General features: G+C 32.9%; 1 protein-coding gene across 5 annotated transcripts in view; it reads left to right on the top strand.

The window, feature by feature from the left end:
• LOC127871958 (platelet endothelial aggregation receptor 1-like) overlaps positions 1-25,091 on the top strand; it is a 99,613-nt gene extending 74,522 nt beyond the window's left edge. The window contains exons 1-5 of one of the 5 annotated variants that reach the window (XM_052415251.1): positions 19,581-19,749; positions 21,756-22,331; positions 22,666-22,783; positions 23,790-23,839; positions 24,518-25,091. In XM_052415251.1, the coding sequence (XP_052271211.1) occupies positions 19,695-19,749; positions 21,756-22,331; positions 22,666-22,783; positions 23,790-23,839; positions 24,518-24,606 (888 nt within the window). In that variant the 5' untranslated portion in view covers positions 19,581-19,694 and the 3' untranslated portion in view covers positions 24,607-25,091. Of the gene's footprint in view, positions 1-19,580; positions 19,750-21,755; positions 22,438-22,665; positions 22,784-23,789; positions 23,849-24,517 lie in introns of those variants that run through there. The other 4 variants (XM_052415250.1, XM_052415252.1, XR_008045652.1 and 1 more) reach the window with 4 other exon arrangements.
• The last annotated feature ends 815 nt before the right edge of the window (positions 25,092-25,906 follow it).

Below are 25,906 nucleotides of genomic sequence, written 5' to 3'. Positions count from 1 at the left end.
AAGACATAACAACAAACAATAAAACGTTTTTTTATAAACATTGGTTCGAACGAAACATAAAATATGTAGATCATTTGTACGACTACATAATAAACGACTTCTATTCTTTTGATAACTTATGCTACATATTCCGAATACCTACAAGTAATTTCCTGATGTACTACACATTGATCAAAAGTATACCCGTACATATTAAAGCTGGTACCAATACAAATAACACACCATGTACTCAAAAATCATTCGTATGAAACATAATTGCAAAACAAAACGAACAAATTATTTTACACACTTCAAATTAAAAATCCTGCCGAAATCTCTAAAGCTATACTAAATAGCAAAATCTTCTTGGAGAAAAAGAATTTAATTGGAAACAAGTATTTGTCATGACATATAAATCAACTACTGATAGCACACTGAGAAATGTTCTTCTTTTTTTTCTTTTTTTTTATTCAATATAATACATACAATGTATACATGTATATGATCATACAACAAAGGGATTGTACAAAGCAATAAAGTTCAGACATGTTATACAAGATATGCTAATATATATTTTTTTAGAGAGAAAAGAAAGGAACAACTGAGGAATAGTTATGAAAAATGATATAAAGTCGGAAGAAAGCATACTGGACTTGTGTGTTTTATTGTATATTCACAATGATCTTGTAAGATTGAAAAATAGAAATAAAAAAAATAAACAAAACTATTTTAGAAAGATAAACTAACATTTAGAGTGAAATGTATATGAGTGGACAAAATATTATGAGAATTGAATCCGATTCCATTTTTGTTCAAAGATTTGTAATGTGTCATTACTGAAGGCTATTTCTTTTTCTATCTGGATTTTTAGTTTAAGACTATGGACAAAACAATTAAAATTTGGTACTTGTTTTTTGTACTTCATTTTAAAGATAAAATATTTCATCAATATAAGAATAAAATTCACAATATTATTATAGTCTATTGATTTCAATGAGTTAATTCCGAAACTTACATTTAAGAAAGATAGTTTGACGTTTAGTTGATGTTGTTCAAGAAAGATATTAATTGATTCCAAATAGACTGGATGTGTTTGCACTCCCAAAACAGATGTTCTATAGTTTCAATGTTTTCACCGAAGAAGTCACACATATTTGAGTTAGATAATTTGCATTTAAAGAGATATTTATTTGTAGCTATAATTCTATGGATGTATTTATATTGAAAATTTCTCAGTGTGCTTTCAATAGTTGCTTTATATGGCATGGTAAATATGTGTTTCCAATTAAGTTCCTGTTCTCCGAAAAGGACTTGCCATTTATTTCGGATTTTGGAGTTTTCTGTAGGGTTTTTAATTGGTAGTGTGTAAAATATTTTAAATTTTTTGTTTTTTCTTCCAAGTATGTTTTCTACGAATGTTGTTTGAGTACATGGTGTATTATTTGTATTGATTTCAGATTTAATATGTATTGGTATACTTTTGATTAGTGTGTAGTACTTCAGAAAATTATTTGAAGGTATTCCGTATATGTAGCATATATCATCAAACAAGTAGAAATCTTTTATTCTGTAGTCATATAATTGGTCGACATATTTAATGCTTCGTTAAAACCAATCTTTATAGAAAAACGTCTTATTGTTTGAAGTTATGTCTTTATTGTTCTATAAAATTGTTTTACTGTTGTTTTTTGTTTCTAGGTTATGAGTGACATCACTCCATGCTGATAGAACATCAGCTAGAAATATGTTTTCCTTTGCAATTTCATGTAAGATAGTATTGCTGATGTTACATTCAAAGAGTAAGGAGTCACCATATTTGTTTTAGGATTTTCTGGTAGAATAATTTCCATTTACTCGTATTGGTATTATCTAGGTATCTTTTAACCCAGCTGCATTTGATTGCATTCAAGAATGAGTCAATGTTCGTTAATTGGATACTTTGAGTTCGTTTTATTTTATCAGGCTTGCCGTCCCATATGAAATTAAATATTGCTGATTTTATATCGTTAATAATATCATTTGGTGGATTTGGGAGAACTGTTAATACATAAATTAATTTAGGAAGTGCAAACGTTTTCAATACTGTGTTTTTTCCGATTAGTGTAAGTTTACAGTGATGCCATGCTTTTAAGCAGTTTTTTAAGCAGTTAACAGAAATTTTCAATATAAATACATCCAGAGAATCATAGCTACAAATAAATATATTTTTAAGTGCAACCTATATATATATATATATATATATATATATATATATAAACATATATTTTACGCTATGAAATTGACAAATAAAGGTACAAAACTCCAAAAATTACAAACGTAATCGTCCCACAGCGTATTGCTAAATAGTTTACTTCTGTGTTCATATCAAACGTTAAAACCATGAGAAAATACGTTTTGAAGAGGTTTTTCTGTGAACATGTAAACGTCACAACATACTATATATATAGGCGTTTAATCAAATAAGCAAGTTTCAAGTTTCGTTCACATAAGGCACATGCTTAAAAATGCTTCCAAACTGCCGTCGTTAACTCACCCTGTTTCAATAATTCCTTGCCGCTCATGGTCTTTGCTCTGCATGAAGTCCAGCGTATGACTTCCACAATCCGTTCTTGTAAAAACACACGCATTACTCACACAGATAAATATACACCATTCTTAAAACAATAACGTACAATTGTAATTATCAATGTGAATTTTATATAATTTATCCCACATTGATCTTAAAAGGAGTTTGTCTTTAATTCGCTTTTGAATCAATTCATGGGATCTGAATTTTACCATTTACGTATGCAAATATAATCAATTAGTTTTAAAAAGCGACAATCGTTAGTTTAATTTGAGTTCATGCTTTATATTTAACGTATCCTCTTTTGTATGGAACTTGCCATTAACTTGCCATAAAAATAAAAACTAGAGGATATTAACAAATATTTCACTCAAAACCTGATTTTTTTCTAATCATTCCTTTACTTCACAAGCACATGCCCATTTATAAATAAAATTTATTTATTTATTTATATCTTTGATCATCGTTTTGAAGATAACATAAAATGTAATTCTATTGTTAAAATTCGGGAAAAAAACTTGCAAACTTGTGTTATTAAAACTAATAAAACGTTTATCAAACGATTTAGCTTCTGTGTTGTTTATCAAAATATCTCTTATTAACTGAGAGTTGCTTTTCCACGTAAAATAATGTTCACCAGTTGGCAGAATTAATAGTAACATGTTGAATTGAAATGTATCTTGCTTCGTACATACATTTGTTACAGAAACGAAAGCTGCTATATGAGCATCTTCACACTAATCTGAAATTCTGAAATACTGACACTGTATTATCTGGTTTCGAATTGTCTGAACACGTGTTGGGTTCAAACGAAGTTCATACGCAAAATTAATATAAAAAAAAATAATGAATCTACAGGGTGACAACTATCAAACAGTCTCATATCACCAAACGCTTGTATTTTATGTAAATCCAAAGCACTATACAATCCTGGACGTTTAAGTAAGTTTATATTGCTGTCTTTTCTGATAATTACTTATAACATTCACTGACCATAAAGTATATAATGATCGTGAGTGACCTTGACTTAAACAGGTCTAAAGTATTAGAAAAGCGTCAGATCTATTAAAATGATAAACTTATTATTTTAAGTTCCATAGGATGTGCCAACAGGCAGTGACTTTGTATCGCATCATATAGAGTTTTGTGCGAATTAAATGCGTTTCGATAAGACCTTTGGCATACAATAACTGATGTAGCAAAATGAACAAAATAGGATTAAACAAAACAATTCGAAAACAAATTGTATTATAGCAGGTCAAAAACATGTATGTTGCTTGTAATTACTGTACACCAAGCAGTATCCGAATTGTTTCCCAGATATATAACTCAATTTACAAAACGATTAACATCAACCTTATTATTTGAATGATTTAATTTATAAAGAAATAAGGCAATGTCAATATTTTATTTTAAATTTTAACTATTTATTTAAGATCCAGTCAGACATACAGACAAAAGGATGATCTACAAACTAATATCTACCGAGTGTTCTCCACTCTCATCGAATAGCGTATGTTTGTTGCTCTCTTCATACATGTATATGAAAGTATCATACTCGAAAGTATGATAAATAGAAATTATATCGATTGAAAAAAATAACAAAAAACGTGGGTTTACCAGGATTCATACTCGGTGAACGAAGACGCAAATTCTAATGAGCTACCGCTTGAACGCTTATTCTTTTGATTTTAATTTTGTTTTCTTGGCCCTTTTTCAAAGCTATATTCTGCTCTCAAATCGTCATATTTATCATTTAATATGCTGCTGGTGAACTTATGTTATGATAACTAAATGCATGAAAAATCGTTTCCAATCAAATTTAACTAAGGCTTATTTCGATTTGAAAACATTTTCCATTAAGCATTCTAAACAAAATGCTAACAATTACCATGAACCATGAATAAAATCTGCTTTTTAAGTTATTCATAAGCTCTAGTTTGCATGGTATGCATTTATGCTTTAATAAAACATTAAATTATACCAACCCGCTAAACATGTTTCAATGATTCCAATGGTTAGGCAGCGAATTGTTTAATTATTGCGGATACTGAGAAAGGCAGGGCAATCTTAATAAATTGCCTTTCTTTGGAATCATCCGCAAGGTAGATGTTATTAATCGCCTGCTGATCCACTTACGTCCGCATCTTTATTGGTTCAGAGTATAAAACTTGACATGCATGTGCATATCAACAATGTTTATAACAATGCATAAATTAAAACACACTTAAAATTTGAAGTGATTCTAACTGTTCTAACTTGTCAGTTTTGGTCGTGGTTATGGAGTTTGATTATTTTCTGTCTGTACAAGTCTCTATGATTTGTTTATTGTTTTCCGTATTTTGTTGTTGTTATATTGTGCGAACATAAATGTTCATTTCGCGAGTATTTCCCTGATATATGCACGAAACCAATGCATTTAAATAACATAAAATTAGCTTTTTAGGACTTAAAGCGTAGATTTGCAACAATGCAACAGTCAATGTAAATTTATAATATCTCTTCACAAACATGGTAGTGTTTATGCATATTTCCGGTGCATGTTATCTTACAAATCATTCCGCTCAATTTTTATTATGTAAATTAATGTACTGAGTGTGTGACTAGTGCATAGCTTCCGTTAATTTAGAGAGAAGCGACGGTAGGCTTTGTTGTTTTTATCGAACACACAAGGTGATCTGAGTGTTTGTTTGCTATGTATATGGGAAGAGCATTGTTTTCCATGTTATAACCTGTACTTAAAATGCGTTGTTAGAATGTCATCAACAATGTTGGCATGGATACAGTACTGATTGTAATTTTACTACAGTCTGGAAGTACATGCTTTTAACATTTGACAGTCGCAATATTTCCGCTTTTAGATTTGATTATTATTATTTTAACACATAATCACAGTGAACATAATACAGATGATCAAAGTGTTAACTATACATGAAGTAAACCTTGGAGGAAAAGGCCACACAGTATAGGTCAAGAATCAATTTAATTCTTTCATAACCTTTGCCTGTCTGATAATAATCAACTTGCGATCCATTTTAGCAACAAAAGAATTCAAATGAACTCGCTTACATTGATGGCCGTGCGATTTGTTACTTTATTCGTGGCGAAGTGTGTTGCGATGTGCCACTTGACGAAAGTAATAACGCCGGTTTATGGGCGAACAGGACTTAATGCATAGGCGTAACGTGTCGTCACTTCCATCTAGGCTAAATTTTCGGGTAAAAGAGACTTCCATTAAACTAAATAGTTCATAGAAGCGTACTTCACGTTCGAATTTGTTATGATATTTTACGCATGTGAAACAAATCCACTTTACAAAGAGATCGGCTCAAATTAAAACGCAAGTGCTACACCAGTGACTGAAAACCAGTTATTGCCCTGAGTTTAAAGCTAATTTTCAGATTGATTTATAATATTATGAATTTTATAGTATTTTCTGTCATGTCATATGTGAATCAATTGTCTGCGGAAAAATGGCGCCAAATCTATGAATTAACGCCGTCGGCACATAAGGCCTGCCTTTCTCGAATCCTTATTTTTGCATATCGCATGATGGCTACTTCACAACTTAAACATTACGGGTAATTATTTTACGACTGATCATTTGGCTACGAAGAACAGCAATTAGCAATTAAACCAACACTATGATTAATGGGTCTATGATATAAATATTTACGGCCAGGGTTAACAACTTATCCTGGATTTAAAAGCTCATCTCTACAACCGGAATCTCAGGTGAAGCATCCTTTCGATCAATGTTAACTTTATCATCTTTCGTAATACATATTTATTTCGCAAGTTAAAAGACGTTATGCGAAACAAATGGAGATCATAATATTTTAATTAGCACGGTAAATACACTTAACAGAAATTGATTATCGAATATATCGTTTACATCTTAGTGATTATACCGCCATCAGATAAAGAAAGCACATACATGTGTAGATCATGTTCGTGCAAAAGCATTTCGAGAAACAAATTCCCACATATTGTTATTGGTAAATAACTTGAATACGTTTGTTGAAATAAATATCTGGAACAGTTGACCAAACTATAGTACACACACATGTGTTACCTATTTCAAATAAGAAACCAACCATGTAAAGATAACATAAATGATTTCGAACAAAATAAAAAATCCGATTTATTTTAACTTTGTCGCGTAAATATATTTATATTATAATATTCGTTAGTAGAATATTAACATTTTATCATTTTAAAATGATGATTTATTTCACGCGAACAAACTATTCCATTTAAGTCGAAATCATAAGTTTGCTCGCATTGCTCAACCTTGCAATTAAACATTCCGCTACATTGAATATATTTATTAGTTATCCTACTTGAATTGGGAGAAATATAAAAAGGACATCCCACTAAATTTCTGCAGCGATTAAACATGTGCAAGAACATTACCGAACATTAATAAAGAAGACGACACAAGTGTGTCTTGTTTAATATATGCCACTAGAAACCGATGGCTATATGGACATAACACATGTGCTTAGACCCACAACGCAAACTCTTTAAAATCTATAACTTTTAATTTGTAAAATCAAAATATTTGAATCTAAATAATTCCAAAGTGGTGTATACGATTATGTAAAACATCGCCCTTGCACAGTCTGAAACATTTGAAACAGGTAAACCTGTAGAGGCAACTTTTGAAAACCGAAACATGTAAAATTATATGTTTAAGAATTGTATTTCCACACAGGATATGACACGGTATTAAATATTACTTATATAACTTATACAACTACATATAGTTAGATCCCAACTCCGTTTATCTTGCATGTTAAGTGTTTCATACAAGCCATATCAAGCCTTTTGTAAAACGTTTAGTTTGGTGGGTGCAATTATAAGTTCATGAATATTCTGGAAAAACATATTGCATATATTGGGGGGTGCGGGGTAAGTGTTAAAGTGTACCTTAAAAAATAATATATGTATTGTTTGTCTAACTTTAAACATATTTTATTTCCAGATAATGACATAATACAAATATATACATTGGTCCATACATACAAAATGGAAAAAGGGTTAGACCTGAAGTTCTTCAACATTATCGGGGGCCCTTCCCTTGCGATAGTTTTAACATGTTGTAATGGTGACAGATTTACATAAAATATTAATCATGTCATTTACACAGTTTACAATTGGGGACATAAATCTCAATAATTGTATTTATTATATGATGACATCAGTACTACTAATAATAACAGTTGTTACCAAAAATAGTAATACAAATAGAATTATAATAATTAATCAAAAATATAATAATGATTTTACAGAAAATATACATATAACTTATACAAAAAAGGATATTAATAATGATAAGAATACATATAGTAATAAAGATAGTAATAAAGATAGTAATAAGTCCTGTCCAGCAAAATGGAAAAAAGTAGCTAAGCAATGAATCGCTTTGTCGTAATAATATATTTTTTAACTTCGTTAAAAATGATGGTGTTGTTTTCATTATTTAGTGAAGGCTTACCATAAAGGAGCACCTCACAATTAAGCGGATGATACGATCTTAGCGCAGTAAACAGAGCTATTCGCTGCAAATGGTATGTATGGCAATGAAAGAAGTAATGCTCCGCATTTTCAGCATCATTTCCGCACGCACATAGGGGAGTGTTTTTTAAATGATTAATGAATAAGTCTGAGTTAAGGTTGCTGCAATTATTTCTTAAACGCGCATATAGAATTGATGAGTGTCTATCCCCAATGTAAAAGTATGGGGCATTATCTTCGCATAAATTAAATAATTGTTTCAATGAAGTTTTAAATTTCGAAATGGTGTCAATGTTTCTTATTTCAATACTGTGAAACCATTATTAATCGTCAGGCATTAATTTTCATAAATTTCGTCAGTCGACCGATCGGCGAATTTAAGACCCTAACGAACAATCATGCTCTATGTTTGAACAAAAACAAATACTAAGTTGAACAATATTTTAAAACTTTACCGTAGACATGAGGCATTAAATTCCAACATAATCCATGCACACATTCACCGCTGTTTCGTAATCAAGATTAATCCGGTTTTGACACAGAGGGATGTAGATTACACAAGGTACTTAACTGACACGTTACACTTCTTTAAAACGCGTGTGCAGTACAGCTGTATCGAATGCCTTGACTTTGTTTATGTAGAATGGTAATGAATTAGCGCTAATTGTTTATAACTTTATTACCCATTAGGTGCATTGTGTTTTCAGGGGTGTTGCATATTAGCCATCACGCAGCGAATGCCGATGAAAGACAATAAACCAAATGAAAAGATGACGATGTGTGATCAACATGCGTATTTATCACAAATTAATAAAGAATATTTTAGTATGGCAATTAATAGAATAAGACTAATTGGCAATTGGCTTCGTTGTTACAAACACTCGTTAACGGTTATTCGATCCCACTTGTCCGTTAATCATAACAATGAACGTGTGAATGGCATACATTAAGAGGGTCCATTACTGTCCCTTGATAACAAAAGACTAGTTAATTGGCATGTGACAAACAGGCCCCACCTCCTGCAGTGACATTGACAGCACAAGCTTTCTTGCATTCTGTGCTATATACACGAACATGTCTAGCTGTATCCGGTATCAGGGGAATCACTCAGAGTGGTTCGACGTCCTTCAGGGCACGAGGCAAGGTGGACGCAGCTCCCCGTTGCTCTACTTACTCTACATCAACGGGCTTATCAGTACCTTAGAGAAATCTGGGGCTGGTATCTGTGTGTACAATATTCGGGTCAGCTCACCTACAGTCGCCGACGACATGCTGTTGCTGTCATACTCTGTTCATGGATTAAATGCAATGCTTGAAATCTGTAGCAACTAATCAAAACAGTGGCATTACCAATATAACTCGAGCAAATGTGCAGTCGTTGTTTTTAATGAACGCTTGAAGGGAGAGACAAACCGAATTTTCAAACTCGGTACTGACACAATCAAAGAGGCATCTTCCTACGTTCACCTCGGTTTGAAGTGCGACCCGTTTCTACGTTCTACAGGAATGGTTGATGACGCGTGCAACAAGCTTCGAGGGACATATCTGAGTATCGTTAATAGTGGAATATCTCCCCTTGCACTCAATCCATCAACATCTATAAAAGTTTATAACTCTGTTGTGATACCTAAAGCATTATATGGCTGTGAACTGTGGACTTCAATAAGCGCAGACGACATAATTAAGCTAGAACGCTCTCATAGGTTTTGCCTAAAACACATACAGGGTCTGCCACGAAACACTGCAACTAACTTTACTTTATGTGCTATCCATGCCGTGCCTATGGAGACAATAGTTGATTACAGAAAGCTGGTTTTTCTAGAACAACTCTGTAACCTGCCAAATACATACATGGCCAAACATTTGTTTAACAGTAGACTCTTGTATTATGAAAACTTTGACAAACAGCACCATGGTTTTATTTCTGACATACGTGCGATATTATGCAAGTACGAACTACACCACATCCTGGATCAATACATTGCAGAACGCCTGTTCCCGGTGAAAAGTGTGTGGAAAACCATGCTCCGCCGACACGTTACACAAAAAAGGAATGTAAATCTGTTTCAAGAGTGTTCAGAAAAGTACCCCTTTCTTGGCTCAACAATACTACGGTCTGACGGAGTGTGTGGTTTATGGACTATCGCCAGAAATAATCCTGAACTCTCCTCTCTATGTAGTAAGACAATGCGAGTAATTGGGCGACTTACTATGCCCGCGTATATAAATACATGTGTTTTTTGTAATGGAGTGAATTTGAATATAGTGCATCATCGTATTCTGCTCTGTAATGTGAATTCTAACATTCGTGAACAGTTATGGAATACCATAAAAGACACAAACGGACTTGGTGCTTTCAACCAGATGTGTCGCTCTAGTCTTTCCGAGCAGTGCAATTATATACTACGGATGTTTCTTAATATAAATTATGACAACCTCAATCATACAAAACTTTCATCACTAGTCCGCAAAATGTTTTTACAATAGGGGACTCACTAAATGATTACATTGCGATTTCATATAACTTATATATATGTTTATATACAGCACGCTCCATAAGTTTTCCTATGCAGCTTAAAAGAGAGATTGGGCGATAGTTTGAAGGTATGTTCGAGTCACCCTTTTTGAATAAGGGCATCACAATTGCATTTTTCCATGATGAAGGAAATGTGCATTCTTGTAGTGATTTATTAAATAAAAGGCATAGCGGTTTTGAAATTGACTCGCTAGTACGCTTATGAACAAGATGACTTATTAAATCTTCCCCAACAGCTTTGTTAGTTATTAAAATTTTGATTAAATCTATAATTTCAGTTTCAGTTATGGACACATTTTGCAAACTGGCAAATAGAAACTGAGTAGGGACGGGAAGAACTCCTGAAGATGAATCTAAAGTTGAAATGGAAACAAAATAATTGTTTAAGCACGTTGCCTTTTCTTCTTCAGAAGTATATATAGTTACATGGCCATGTATATCGATCGATTTTAGTGGTGGTATCACATCAGAATGTGAATGTGAGTTTATGAGATGTTTTAACATCTTCCAGTATTGGCTGGAATTGCTTGATTTTAAATCAGTTAATGTAGTTTCAATATTGGAGTAAAATTGTTCCTTTGCATGTTTAATCATATTATTGACTTTGTTACGAGCGCGTTTAAACTTAGCCCAGTTGTTTTCAGAAGGTTGTTTTATCGCGGTAACTTTTAGTCGGTCGCGTTTACGGGCAAATGTACGTATCGTAGAGTCGTACCAAGGTTTATCATTAGGACGGACTCTAACTAATTTAAATGGAATACATAATTTCATTAGTTCTAAAAGTTTTGCCGTAAATAAAGTGGTAGCATCTTCTACACTCATCATTGTTATAAAATTCCAATTTTCGGTGTTAATTAAATTGTTGAGACGTTGAAAATCAGCTCGTTTGTACAACCAAACATGTCTCTGCATCGGTTTATTTATGACTGATGGGACTTTAATGTGCGCAGCCGTGGCATGGTGATCACTTACAGATTTATCAATTGGTATAACCTCGGTGTTCAATACAATTAAATTATCTGAGACAAGTATGGGGTCAATTGATGTAGAAGTATTGGAAGTGACTCTTGTTGCTTGAGTTATAACGTTCCTTAAATTAAATATTGCCAATGACTGTTTAAGACGTGTATAGTTTTTGAGTTGGTCTTCATTTATATCGCCAAGCATGATAACATTTTGGTTCATATCCAAGGCTTTGTCAATATTAGTTTCGAGGTCATTCCAAAATGATACGTTTGAGTTAGGGGGACGATAAAAGCAGCAGAGTAAAGCGGAGAAGTAGCCAGTATTAAGTTCAATCCATAATGAGTGCAGACTGGGACATTCTAACTCAATAACACGCCGCGACAGTAAAGACTCATTTACATAAATTAATAAGCCGCTGGAGTGCGGTGTAAAATCTTTACGGTAAAAAGATGTATTAAAACCTTCAATTGTTAAAGCATTATCGGGAACAACATCCGTTAGATGAGTTTCCGTGAAGCATAAAATGTCAAAATTACACAGATTACTAGCTACATAATCAAGTTTGTTACGTATTGACCGCACATTCAAATGCAATACACTGAGTGCCTTGTAATCCGGTCCTGGATTTAACTCGATATCCCCTGATAAAAGTAAAAGAAAGCGTAAAGCGTCAATTAATAACAGATTCATTTCAAAGACAAACGGTCGAATAATGCAACCTGAGAGTAAAGCGCGCGATAGCCCGAAAAGGGTGAGAAGAAATAATACAAATTCGTTTGATGCACTCCACATGTAAACGACTTTTTTACGACAACAATATTTACTTGAATTAAATAACCCCACAGTCATTCGAAATGCAGCAATATCGTTACCCATTAGGTAAAAGTTTAACACAAACACATAAATGACTGAATGGCCGTGAGGTTTTACAAAAATAACTTACATTTCTTGCGACTTATAATGCACAACAAACAAAAAGGATAAGAAAAAGAAAATGAAACATAATGGGAATAAGACAGTTGGATAATATAGGTTTAGTAAAAAATATGTTAGTATGTTATTAGCTGAAAGCTAGCATAAACAACGATCTATGGCTTTGTAATCCTAGTTTACAATACTACAATTGGCATGATATTTGAAACCAAATAATGGAAGAGAGTATTTTTAAAGCGTATATATAAACAATAAAGTCAATTATGAACCCTGAGAAGTGTCGTTTAAACACAGAAAAAACAGTAGCACAACCATAACAGCAATAGCTGCAGTAAATAGTGGTCAGAATATCTCATTTGCGTTTACAGTATAAGACTTATACCATAGCTAGACTAATCCCCAGTTACAAAGGCTATTATCTGTTACTTACACTTACGTGAAATAAATATCGGAAAATTGACAGACGATCATGATAACTATGTGTGAATAACAATAATAATGCAAAGAACCCGAGGAAATGGATTATTACGTGAAAAAAAAGGACAACAACAACGTTTTCACTATATTCCGAGAGTCCGAGAATTACTATTCGTACTCAGAATAAGTGATTGGATGCGTTGCAATTTGTTAAAACTGATTAATGCGACACGTAGTTCACATGGTGGATACATATAATTAGAAATCACCTGGTTAATCCCTAGTAGGTGACAGGTTTCTCTTATACTACATAATTTTACTTCAGACACCCAATGACTTAGGTTAAGCTACTTAGCAAAAAATGTATTCACTGAAAACCGAAAATTACTATTGTAAATCAGTACAGTTCATTTATAATAGATGCATTTCAATAAAAACTGTTCATCACGGCCACGATGTTCGCATGGTAAATAAAAACAACTACAAATCACGTGAGTACTGACAATGAGAGTATGAAACATAGGCTTAATCCTATTAACATGTTCTATACATTGACTAGATTTCGAAATTGTGATAAGATGTGTTTACTTATTTTATAGCCTTTTATAGTGGTGTTAGTAGCATAATGCGTAAAGGTACACACTATTTTTAGTAGAGTTCCACATTTGAGTTCGGGAGGGGATAACAAACGTACATTACGAAAACGAGTAAAGAAATAAAGAACCAAACACGCGAATAACAAAAACAAGTACACGTGCATTAGTAAAGATGATTATGTTACATGATTTTCATAGACAACAAAGCACTACATCAGTTTGACCAACAGCAAAACAACAAAAAATCCGTTCGTAGAAAATGTTTTAATTATGTTTATTTAATTATAACTTCGGGTCGGTGCACTGGTCTCATTTAATTGCTGAAGATATAAGGCAGCATCCTCAAATTTTACCATACGAATATCTTGACAACATTTTAACAACGTTATTATTTATTTTTTAAGAAGTAGTTTAACCCAACTAAAGAAGTGATGGTACCAATATTGATGTTGAGGACGTGCTGTGATAGCATTTTACAACTGAACCATGCCTCAATGACCATGACGCCCGTAAAGTTAACAACGATTTATATATAAGATTCTTGATACCTTGGTCTATGACTTTCGTTTCGAATACAAATGGTCGAATAATGCAGCCTGAGAATACAGCACGCGAGGGGCCGAGAAAGAGGGAAAAACAATAATACAAATTTACGTTCTACACAAGACGTGTAAAATAATATTTTACGGCATGTTGTAATATGTAAGGTAGCATAAGCAACGAGCTATAGCTTGATTTCCAATCAACGGAACAACAAGTAAACAGGATTATTGATCCAGCAAAACAACCTTTACATACAACTACTCAAGGCGAGTCGTATGGAAAGTATATATAAATATGCATAAAAAAGCAAAACTTACACATATTATTTCTAAGTCTACATTTTAAAAGAATAAACAACAGCAACAACAAACAACTATTTGCCTGAATGAAGAGATAACAGTGAACATATTTGCAAACAAATTAACAGTATTAAAGATTGTAATAACATGACCAAAAAATTGCCTTGATTCAAAACCAAAATCCTTACGAGTGACAATCTAGGCAAGTCAAAAAGCATAGTCAAGAATGATAAACACTTTTATTTAAATTTAGTTATCAGTATAAAGTTTTAATTTACATTACATCTATCGAAGTTTATTAAAAACATCGGCATCAGTATCACGTAGTACAAAATGAAATACTCCTGTTTTGCTATCTATTCGACACGAAACAATGGACGGTCAAATGAGATTATTTAATAAGCGCATATGTCACAATTAGTTCAAATATGTACACAAGAAGGTTTAACATAAACAACAGCATGACATGTAACAGCATACACAGTGTCAATAGCTACAGTAATTAGCTACAATAATTTGGTGTCAGAAGATCTCAAATATTTTAAAATCGTTGAGTTCAGTCATAGCTTATCTTATCCCATTTAACACGGTTGTTATCTGTTATATGAACTCACGACACTTTATTGTCGGGATACACAGGGATGAAGAGGATTTTGATTGCCTTAAAGGAATAGCAATACTACTATAAAAACCCAGAGACCTGTGTCATTACTTAATGTAACGTGACATAATAATTTCAAAAAGATCTGAAAATAACTAGTCGTCATCAATAAAAGTGATGGTAGATGCCTTTTAGTAAGATCTGTTCATGACAGTCACGGTGTTTGCGTTGTAAATACAGATAACTATGAATCTCGTGCATAATGACCTGCTGAGTGAGCAATCTAGAGCTTGATCTGTGAACTACTTCGGAAAACACATGGATTTCGTGATTATCGTTATACATGGCCTTGTAGCAAAGAGAGTTTACCTTAAATCCGAAAATTGCTATTTGTACTCGTAAAAATTGATTGATTATAGCTGCATTTTGTTAAAAACTGTTTATCGCGACCATGGCTTTCTCATTGAAAATAAAGGTTATTACAAATCACGTGTTCACTAGTGAGTTTGAACGTATAGGCTTAATCTAAATTGCGTGTTCGATGCATTGACTAGATTTAGATATTTGGTATATAATTATAAGTAAATAAATAGCCATTTAAAGTGGTTTAATAAGCATATTACGTAAATAAGAACGCTAAATGTTTATTGGACATCACGATTGAGGATGCAAGAGGGGTGGGGGGCAAAAGTACATTTCATACACGAAAATAGTAAAACACAAATAAATACACACACAAATAAGCAATTACCCACAAAAATAATACAGATGATCTTATCAGAAGCATTTTATAGACTAGATAGCACTGCCTCAGTCTATTCAAAAGAAAAAATATAACCGTCACTTAGAAATGTGAGGGTTATGTATATACAAGATTTACATCAGATAGCAGCACCGTATAAGTTTTTTTAACTTAGTATACTGAGTTAACATCGCCTTTTTATTGGTATAGCTGGCAACATTTGGAACTCCTGTTTTTATAACGGAATAGCATATGGAAAATTTTAGGTAGTAAGGACAATAATCATGTTAAAAGCGTGCTGTGGTAGCAAAAATAAGATTATATATTATGGAAAAAAACACAACAACAACATAGCTTGATGTCCGTTAAAATGGTACTTTGTATTTACTTAAAACACGATATACGATCGATGCTACCTAAAGTGTTCGGTTGATAGGAATTCGGGTTATTTGAAATTCAACGATTCGAGTCGTCGGATCTGAATGAATTTAAATAGTCATTGTTGTTGACTCTGTGGATTTATGACTTCGAGTCCTTGATTAAAATGGTGCCGTCAGATGACCACGCACCAAGTAGGCGACCTGATTTCACTAGGGCCCTAGCGTTAAATAACAGGGAGCTTCTCTTGGCAGTAAGGTCCTCATTGTTGAACGTTTTGTTATAGCCAACGTATTTCAGTTTTGATCGGCTTAGGTACACTTTTTGTCTGGCTCTGTATGAGGTAAACTTTACTATAATGTCCCGGGGTTTGCATGGATTCGGTTTGCCGACTCTGTGAGATCGGTCAGGGACAGGCCGGAACCGATCGCATCAGACAGTTTGATGATCAGATCATCCGTGTTTTCGGATTGATTTTCCTGTATGCCAGAAACACGAACTAGATTTCGCCTGGAGTACTGTTCTTGGTCATCGAGTTTCGATTCCAGTAGACTAATATTGGCCTTCAAATCCGAGTTTTCTGTAATAAGCAGAGTATTTGCTTGCTCTAGAGCTTCCAGTTTGAAGTTGAACTTAGACATAACACTCGAAACCACGTTTTCTACGATTGATTCAATGTGTGTATGAAATGTAGCTACCAGGGTGTCAGATATTTTCTGGATTGCATCTTCCGAAAGAGTTAATGTCGTCTCACCGGGTGATGGTGTGATGGGCGATGCCATGTTAGCCGGGAAGTAGTTTGGTCGCTTGAGATCGTTTATGAGCTCGTTATCGGGCGAACTAAGCGTTCGCTTGCTGTTTCTAGTGCGATCTGGGGTCTCGAAGAAATTTGACATTACCAGAAATCAGGAAAACGCTAAGGCTAAGGCTACGGCAGAACGTTTTATTCTATTTAACAAAAGATTCGTATGTTGCATGTCAAAAAGGTCCAACACTCACAATCACAACACTTGCAATCCATCACTTTCAATACCATAACACGCACTTTTCACTGCACAATTACAATCACAACATTTAAAGCTTATTCCGGCATTTTAGCTAAACTTCAAATTTTCCATTAAAGATAACTTCAGATAATTTCAAAATCAAATCAAATCAAAAGCATGTTGATTATTTGAGCTTTAATTCACGTGCAACATGCATTAACCATATATTATCCAAGCGGGATTGACGTTTACATCGCTAACAAAAATCGATAACCACGAGCTGTGAAAAAACACGTCTTGTCACCATGAAAGCTAGCAAAGAAGGAGGAATTCAATTGTTTGTCTATTCCTATGTGCTGTTAACAATCAATAACAAGTAAAATGGAGTAAGACAAAACCAAAGTATCGTCAAAATATACCAATGGCACTTCTTAGTGTCAATTAATTCATTAATCAAAATTTTATTTTAAAAAACAACACGTAAACAAAATCGCTCACGTTTGGTTTTGAATAATATTATTGCATTTCCTAATACGTGTTCTATTCCTGAAAAAATGGTAACTAGTCGTAACGAACTACGAACCCAAGAGGGGAGGACATCAGTTATTCAAATAGTGAATCCATGAACGGTCAGTGAAATAAAACATATATATATATATATATATTCACGCGGAGTTATCACTACGCCTAGCACGACTTCTGCCTAAAACACAGTCCCACCGTGGAGAAAGATTGGTTTATAACTGCGCCCTCTTAAAATACAAAATTACTATATTAAACATAGAATTTGACTAGACAGAAAACAAACTATTAACAATGAAACTTGTTTTTACGACACTTTTCAGAGAGAAATATCGAATTTCAAAACAGATTTTCCTTAATACCAACTTAAAAAGTGGGCGTTTGATACGATAACAGCAATATCCTTAATGATACCAAGTGTCCAAGATTTGACTGGTCTCGTATCAGCTTAACTAAAGAAACTGTGGCATTAAGAGATTTCCGTATATTTGTTTTCATTTGAGTTGGTATCAAGAGGAACGACAATATATCAAATTATTTTGGTTTGCCTCTTTCAGGATTAATCCAAATCACAGAAGCGGTTAATTACATGGTCCTGCATTACAAACCTCACACTAATCTCTGCAATAATTACTTACAAATAACAGTATTCTATTTACAGCATACACATCAGCAGCAGATACACATGACAGCAACAGGGATTTAATCTGGGTTCTGGGCTCGTATTCACCAAACAATTCTTGGACTTAAGTCTGAAAATAAAGAATATTCCTATAATTAATATATTCAAGAATTGCCTGAATTTTGAGTCAGACTTCGCAATAAACATCTCTTTCTATGTCATTCTTCGTGTAGAACATTTGTATGACATAATCACCAGTGGCAGCCTGTATGTATTCAAACAATGAACGCATGTTTCTTGGTTCCAAGTATATTCTTTATTTTTAAGTCTAAGAATGGTTTGGTGAATACGGGCCCAGAGAACTTACAACATTATTGAAGTCGTTTATAAAATATTGTAAGCAATAACCAATCGTGTCAGATAACTTATATATGTCAGTTTATAAAGATTATAATGTAGATATTTAAATAAATATTAAAGGGATCTTTTCACGCTTTGGTAAATTGACAAAATTGAAAAAAAGTTGTTTCAGATTCGCACATTTTCGTTTTAGTTATGATATTTGTGAGGAAACAGTAATACTGAACATTTACCATGGTGTAATATAGCCATTATATGCATCTTTTGACGATTTTAAAACCTAAAAATTATAAAGCGTTGCAACGCGAAACGATTGAATAATTTGGAGAGTTCTGTTTTTGTCGTTAAATTTTGTGAAACTACGAAGATTGCTTATATAAGGTATAAAATACGTCCAGTATGTGTACTCGGCGGAATAGCTCAGTAGGTTAAAGCGTTTTTACTTCAGGACTCTGGCAGGACTCCAGGGGTCACTGGTTCGAAACCTGCTCCGGGCAATGTTCTTTTCCTTTTTTTAATTTTATTCTTGATTTTTTACTGGAGCTTTTACGATCCAATGTTTACATTTATAAATATAAAGCATTTAATGAATAAGTTAAAAAATGCCAAAATCTGTGAAAAGGCCCCTTTAACATCAGATTCAGTAAATTATCAAAGACACAACAAATTTCCATGCACCTGTTGTTATATAAGTTTGGCATTGAATCGATGCATTCCGTTGCAAACAAAGTAAACAAAGTCGTAACATAGCCGTTTGATGTTATAGTCATATACTGAGTAATTATAAGTGCCTTGCACTGTCTGTTTGATTCGGAAAGATACTGATGAATAGCAGTGATTTATCACACTTAGTGATTCAACATCTAGATGTATTATACATGCATCATGTAAATTTTCGTCCTGATATATTGTTCACTTTTGAATGGAAAGTGATTCTTAAACAAAAAATGCGTCTATCCTTAGTTTTATTCCGTATTTGTTTATGTCTTACTAGCTGTGGATTCATTATCTTCCTTTTGCATATTTGGTCTATTATACAGTGCATTTATATCTGGTCTTTGCACAGACTTGTCTATGCTATAAAGTGCGTAATTCTGTGTCAAATGGATAAAATATTGTAAATGGAAAATGATAGTGCGTCTGTTGAACCAACTGTCAATTTTAAATTTATTTTTTGCAATTAGTAAGTTATGTTTCATTATAAAAACAATTATCATTCATCTCAAAAAATCTTTAAAAATAATTAAACTTCCATTACATTATTTCTTTCAAAATAGAATAGGAAAATCGAACTACACGGAAAATCCCAAAGTTATTTTAAGCAAACATGTTTTTATTATTTTAATCGTGCCGAGCCTAATACATTTCAAAAAGATCAGCAACTAACCTGTTTTTCTGTTTATCATACCTCTACGTCCCCGATTTTTAAGAAATAATGAAAAAAACACACTAAGCAGCTGCAGCTTTACCGTGAAAGAACCGGGAAAGAACATGCATTGTGTCGTATAAGGTGTTAATAATGACGTCACGAGTACGCGCACTTATTATTTGTAAATAATGTGTTTTTTTTGCTGTTTGAGTTGCATTATTTGTTAAAAATGTATTACATCTTGGTATCAAATTGTTTGTCTTGTTGAATCTGATTCGATTTTACTAAAAATGATTACTTTATAGTTGATTCCGAGTAATATGACCGTTCTCCGCCGCGCGTGACAGCTATATTTCAGCACTGCCGAAATAGAGGAAAATTTATTCCACAGTGGTTTATTTCGACAATGCACGTCTGATGATGGGATAAAATCGTATAATTACAGCGTAGAAACGATGTGAACGTAGACCAGATGTTGTGATTATATTGATATTTGGTAACAAAACTTTAAGTTTGCCATGCCAGTGCATATATAACCCTATAAAACATTGACGAAACAGGCAAGACAAAGGCAATCATAAGTTCTATTTGATTGCAAAATAAATTATTTTAGGTTTATTATAGACATAGATATAGACAATCACTTGAATTCATTTAGTATGTTTTCTTCAATTGTACGATTAAAACGTGTTTTATCACAAGGTACACTTTTATCTATATTTCTGTTTAAAGTGTTAAGATAATATTGACACGCTTGTATTTCAATTGTATTTGAAAATTTAAAGCGCCATGCATTATTTTATTTTTTACACATGTAAAGTGGACGTTATAGAATATATTATATGTAAATGCATTTACTCTTCGACAGAAAAGTGATATTTAAAAAAAACGTTTCTTTTGTGTCATGATAAATATTCGTGAAATGACAGGTGATTGTCAGAATTTTCTTGCTTAAGCATGTTATGTCAGGCTTAAAATCAAGTTTCCATAATAAAGGTATTACTCCAACAATAATGATCAATGACGGTTTTAAACCGGTCCTTTGCATGGTGACATCAATGCAGATGTAGTCCTTAATTTTTCATGCAAAATGAAGAAGAGAAAATGAAGTTATGCATCAATATGTAAAGTTTAAACTAGAAAACTTACGCAATTTTGTTTGAAATATTGAATCAAACATCAAAATAGCTGGTGAACAATTGCAATCTCAATTGCAATTAGTCGTCACACAATATGAAAGGAATCACGATGAGTCGTTGAGAAAATTGCAGTTAGTCTTTAAGGATGTGTATTTACATCGTCTTTGAAAATTGAGCATATAATGTTTTGAACAATTACACTGTGCACGTTAGAGTATAAATAAACAGTTAAAAACACAGTATTGTATATTGCAATAAATTTATATATAAATATGTATATGCAAGCTATGTTGTAAATAAAATAATGTGTATATATCACCTCTAATTTTCTAAAATTGATAGCTTATTGTATGACTTTCTTACCTAAGTACTTCATACGTATTTGGAAATCAAGTGTCCATAACAAAAATTATTTCAACAATCAACATTTATCACATATATAATAATGCCGCTTGATACGTATGCTTAAAACGTTTTATTCCGGGTATTAGCATGTCTTACGTGTATATTGCCTGCAATCGCTATCACATCATGTGATTGAAGTTCCAATTGTTCATGCGCTATACATTTAGGTACAGAGATAAATTAAAGTTATTTATAAACATATTTACCATATGCGCAAATGATCAAGTAAATTATGTCGTATATAATCAAACATAAACTTGTGTGAATTCATTGTAGATGCTAGTTTAGCCATACATTGTGAAGGGAATCACATTGGTGACAATTGCAAGTACTGCAAAGACGGTTTCTATGGTTTAAGCTGTGAACGTTTATGCAACACAAAATGCAAGGCATGCCATAGTCAAACCTATTGCTATTCATGTAAAAATGGATTTTACGGTACGAATTGCCAGTTATTATGTCCTGACACATGTCAACAGTGTGTGTTTTCTTCTAAATGCACAATGTGCATTCATGGATATTTCGGTGAAAAATGTGAACTAATGTGCAATGGACACTGCTTTAATAGACAATGCGACAAAAACACAGGAATCTGTGATAAATGTTCAGATGGCTTTTTTGGACAAAACTGTTCTCGAAATTGCTCTAGTGGATGCATGGCAGGTGTGTGCGAAAGACTGAGTGGAACATGCCATTACGGCTGTCATTACGGACATACCGGTTTGAATTGCTGTCCTTCAGGCTTTGCCGGCATACATTGCAGAGAGAACTGTTCTGAAAACTGTCGTATTTGCTCTTCGTTAAGCGTGTGCGACATGTGTAAAGCGGGTTATAATGGAAACAAGTGCGAATGTGAGTAATAAGAAGTACGATGCAACCAATCAGATGTCAACTGTAATGCAACTGTTCATGAAAATATTAAGGAATATGTAAAATGTTGCCATGAGTTAGAACAGTGGTAAATTAAATATAACTCAAGTAGACCTAGGAGTATGTTTTAATATAAAAACAGTACCTTGTATACAAGAAATGCGTGTTTGTAAGATTAACTTACTGAGTTTACTAGGTTTACAAAAGAAAATGATACAAGGTTAAGTTAAATTGCTGTAATAAGGTATCCACGCGCTTTCGTTTGATAAGACAGTATTTAATCGATGTTAGATCGAATGTTATGGTTTCGTTTCAGTAGAAAACAATGAGGTGGTCACCTTTGGTGAATGGAAGATTGCAGTGGTAACAATTACAGTCGGTGTCGGCGTTATAATCATTTTTGTCATTTTGGTGGCCGCCGGACGTTATATGAAGTACATTTTTCGTTGTGCTGACAGTCCTTGCTTTTATTTCGTTTTACGTTCCGCTACGTGGAATAACCAATTTATGTTTAGTACTTATAGACCGTTTAGTTTCATTCATGAGAGACATTTACCTAAAAATATGTGAATGCTTGTTTCGTCTTATACAAATATGGACACTTAGTTCGAAGGAGAGGTGTAATTTAAAGGATTTGTTGCTCTATTTTGATTACGACAATTGTCAATTGTACATAATTGCTATATTATCCATAGCAGAATATTGGAAAAAGAACACATCAAAGAACTGAGAATAAGGAGAAACCATTTGTATAAATGTATGCAATTTACACATATGGGAAATACATTAATTGCCGGAATTAAAATCGTTCACATTTACAGGGAAGCATGCATGGAAAGGGCTTTATTTTTCGGAACGATATTGACAAGAGAGAATGTGATGAGATCATTAATATATGCTATTCCTGGGAAAGTTACCTTGTACTTAATATATGTCCAATATTATACGGACCATTGCAGTATTCTTACAATGTAGAGACATTTAATCCTGAAATATCTGCAACATAACCGATCAAAATTTAACCATCTCTGTTCATGTGCATTCTTTAAAATTACCAAATATGCAGGCTGTATTTGTAACCAGAAATTTAATTGAAAATTATTTTATTTCATTTTAGCCTACTTCTGTAAGTAATTAAAAATATAATAAGAATCGTAGACGATAATCGTCGATAAAATCAAATATACATAACATAAGTTGATACCTTTAAGAAAATCTATACACATGAAGTTTAAATATATCAGGCTCATGTTGTTTTTTATAATCACATACCATGTTATCTATCACAACTTTAAAGAAATTTTCTAAGTTACTCAAATGGAAGTTTGTGTACGGGTGTACAGTTTAAACTCGGTTTAATTGTTTTAATGCTTAGAATTTAGAAAATAAATATTGACCAGATACGCCTAATATTCAGCGATGTTGTTGTATGTTGTTTAGGCGACGTCAAGAACAAAACGAGCTCGAAACACTGCAAATGAATGAAATAAGTATGACTGGTATTTACTAAATTTATATATGTAGTCATTACATGTTATAACGATTTTGACAATGCAAAGCTAAATCGTAAGGGATGTAATGCTCATAATAAAGTAGCTTTCATAATCCACATATTAACGTAGTATTTAATATATATAATATTCCCTCTATCATAAAAAGCATAGCTATCAAAATCAGCAACAAATTAGTTGTATAGATTATATAGCAACACCCACAATAGATCTCATAAAAACGCCAGAAATCAATATCTGATGATTGATTGAAAAAAGAGATAGTGACAGATTGCCTTTTAGTACGTTTCTGGAATTAAAATTACTCAGGCTTAAACAAAATTGCTAAAATTACATTAGAAAATGGGTGGGCAATATCTAATGAAGCGAATGATCAAATACATTTGAAACAAAATGACTATTCAATATGGGGGCAAGAAAACTAATAGAACATAAACAGGAACATCATCAGTTCCATTCTTAAACTTAATAGAGCGACTATCGGTGAAATCGTCCAAGGCGCATTTAATCGGTAGTGTTCGCTGAAATAATTATATTTTACAGACCTCAACGAATTTTCAAATATGTCCCTTTTAAGTCGTTGACATTTTTTGTTTGTACTATAAGCCATGTTTAAACTAAATTAATGGTCAAAATAGTCTACAATACTTTTTTCAGGAATACACTGCTCAAATGCAACTGAAGGGTCCAATTACAACTTCCTAAATGACAGCCGCGACATACACCAATATGAGGAAGTGCTCTAGAACAAAGTTGTTTTAAAACTTCCCACATTTCTATGCAGGTGTATAACAAGCTGCACGCATTTGGGATGTGTTTAGCCATGTTACGGAAATGTAATTCACGAATGGCATAAACATTATACATTTTTAACAAGTGGTTTACCCATGAGTGTAGTTACACTTTTCAGTAAGTCACATCGCGAGTGAAATAAATATTCAAGCATTCACGGAAAGAATTGTATATCCTTCTTTCATATATGTTTTATGACATTGAATTACGCGAGAGATGTCGCACGTTAGTGTATTATGACGTCATAAAATGGACTTTATTAATAATTCAAATATTGATTCGTATTAGTTTTGTGGGACTAAAAAGGGAAACACACTATTTAATCCTCTTAACATTAAAATGTGTTTCCTTTGTTTGGTTGCTTTTCTTATTGATAAATACATCATTGTAAATAATGAACATGCATTCATACATGGCAATAAAAGTAATTGCAACTGGAGTTCCGATTTGTTTTGGAAAATATATTGGTTATAGTTTCACTTAAGCAATACATAACAAATATATTTTTCACAAAAATCCAATATTCCTATACCAATAAAATTTTATATTTCACTGGAAAAACAGATTATATTATCGATTTTAAGTTGTATCTAGTCAAAAATATGTGCATCGTGGTTGTATTGAAAATAACTGCACTAATAACTATAACCTTTCTAAATTAACGCACAGTTAGACAAAACTTTATAAATTCAAATAATAGTTGTATAGGGGTATATTGTTATGTTAGAATATTGAAATATTGATCTCCATTCGTTAACGAAAATCTACTAAATCAATAAGTATAACTAAGCGATCACGAAACAACCTAGTAATCCTTCGCTTTAATGATATGTGTATGCTTGTTCGCATGCAACGTCAAGTTAAAACGATGCGTTGTAAACCGGAGGTTAATATTTGGTATTATACAACGTGACTGCGATATCCAAACAATAGCAGTTTAAAGCCCCATCAAACTACTATAAGATATTGGAACTTTATACATGCATAGACAAAGCGGAAACACATTCAGCAGTGTTGACAAAAGACATTCATTCACATACCATCTTCCCGTACAGGATTATACAACAATATATCAGTACGACAATGGTAATCCAAACATATGCGTTCTAAAGTAGCAAAATGGCAAAATAGTTCTTCTTTACGTTTAAATACTATCATGACGGTTTATCTTGTAGAGCGAGATGTAGACTATTTACAAAAGGGCGTGTGCTCGATCACAACTTTGACACAGCTTCGCATCAATTGTAAGCAACG

Source organism: Dreissena polymorpha, chromosome 3, assembly GCF_020536995.1.
Source record: "Dreissena polymorpha isolate Duluth1 chromosome 3, UMN_Dpol_1.0, whole genome shotgun sequence".
NCBI classification, from domain to species: domain Eukaryota; kingdom Metazoa; phylum Mollusca; class Bivalvia; order Myida; family Dreissenidae; genus Dreissena; species Dreissena polymorpha.
The sequence above is the reverse complement of the archived record's forward strand: the minus strand, read 5'-3'. Positions and strand labels throughout refer to the sequence as shown.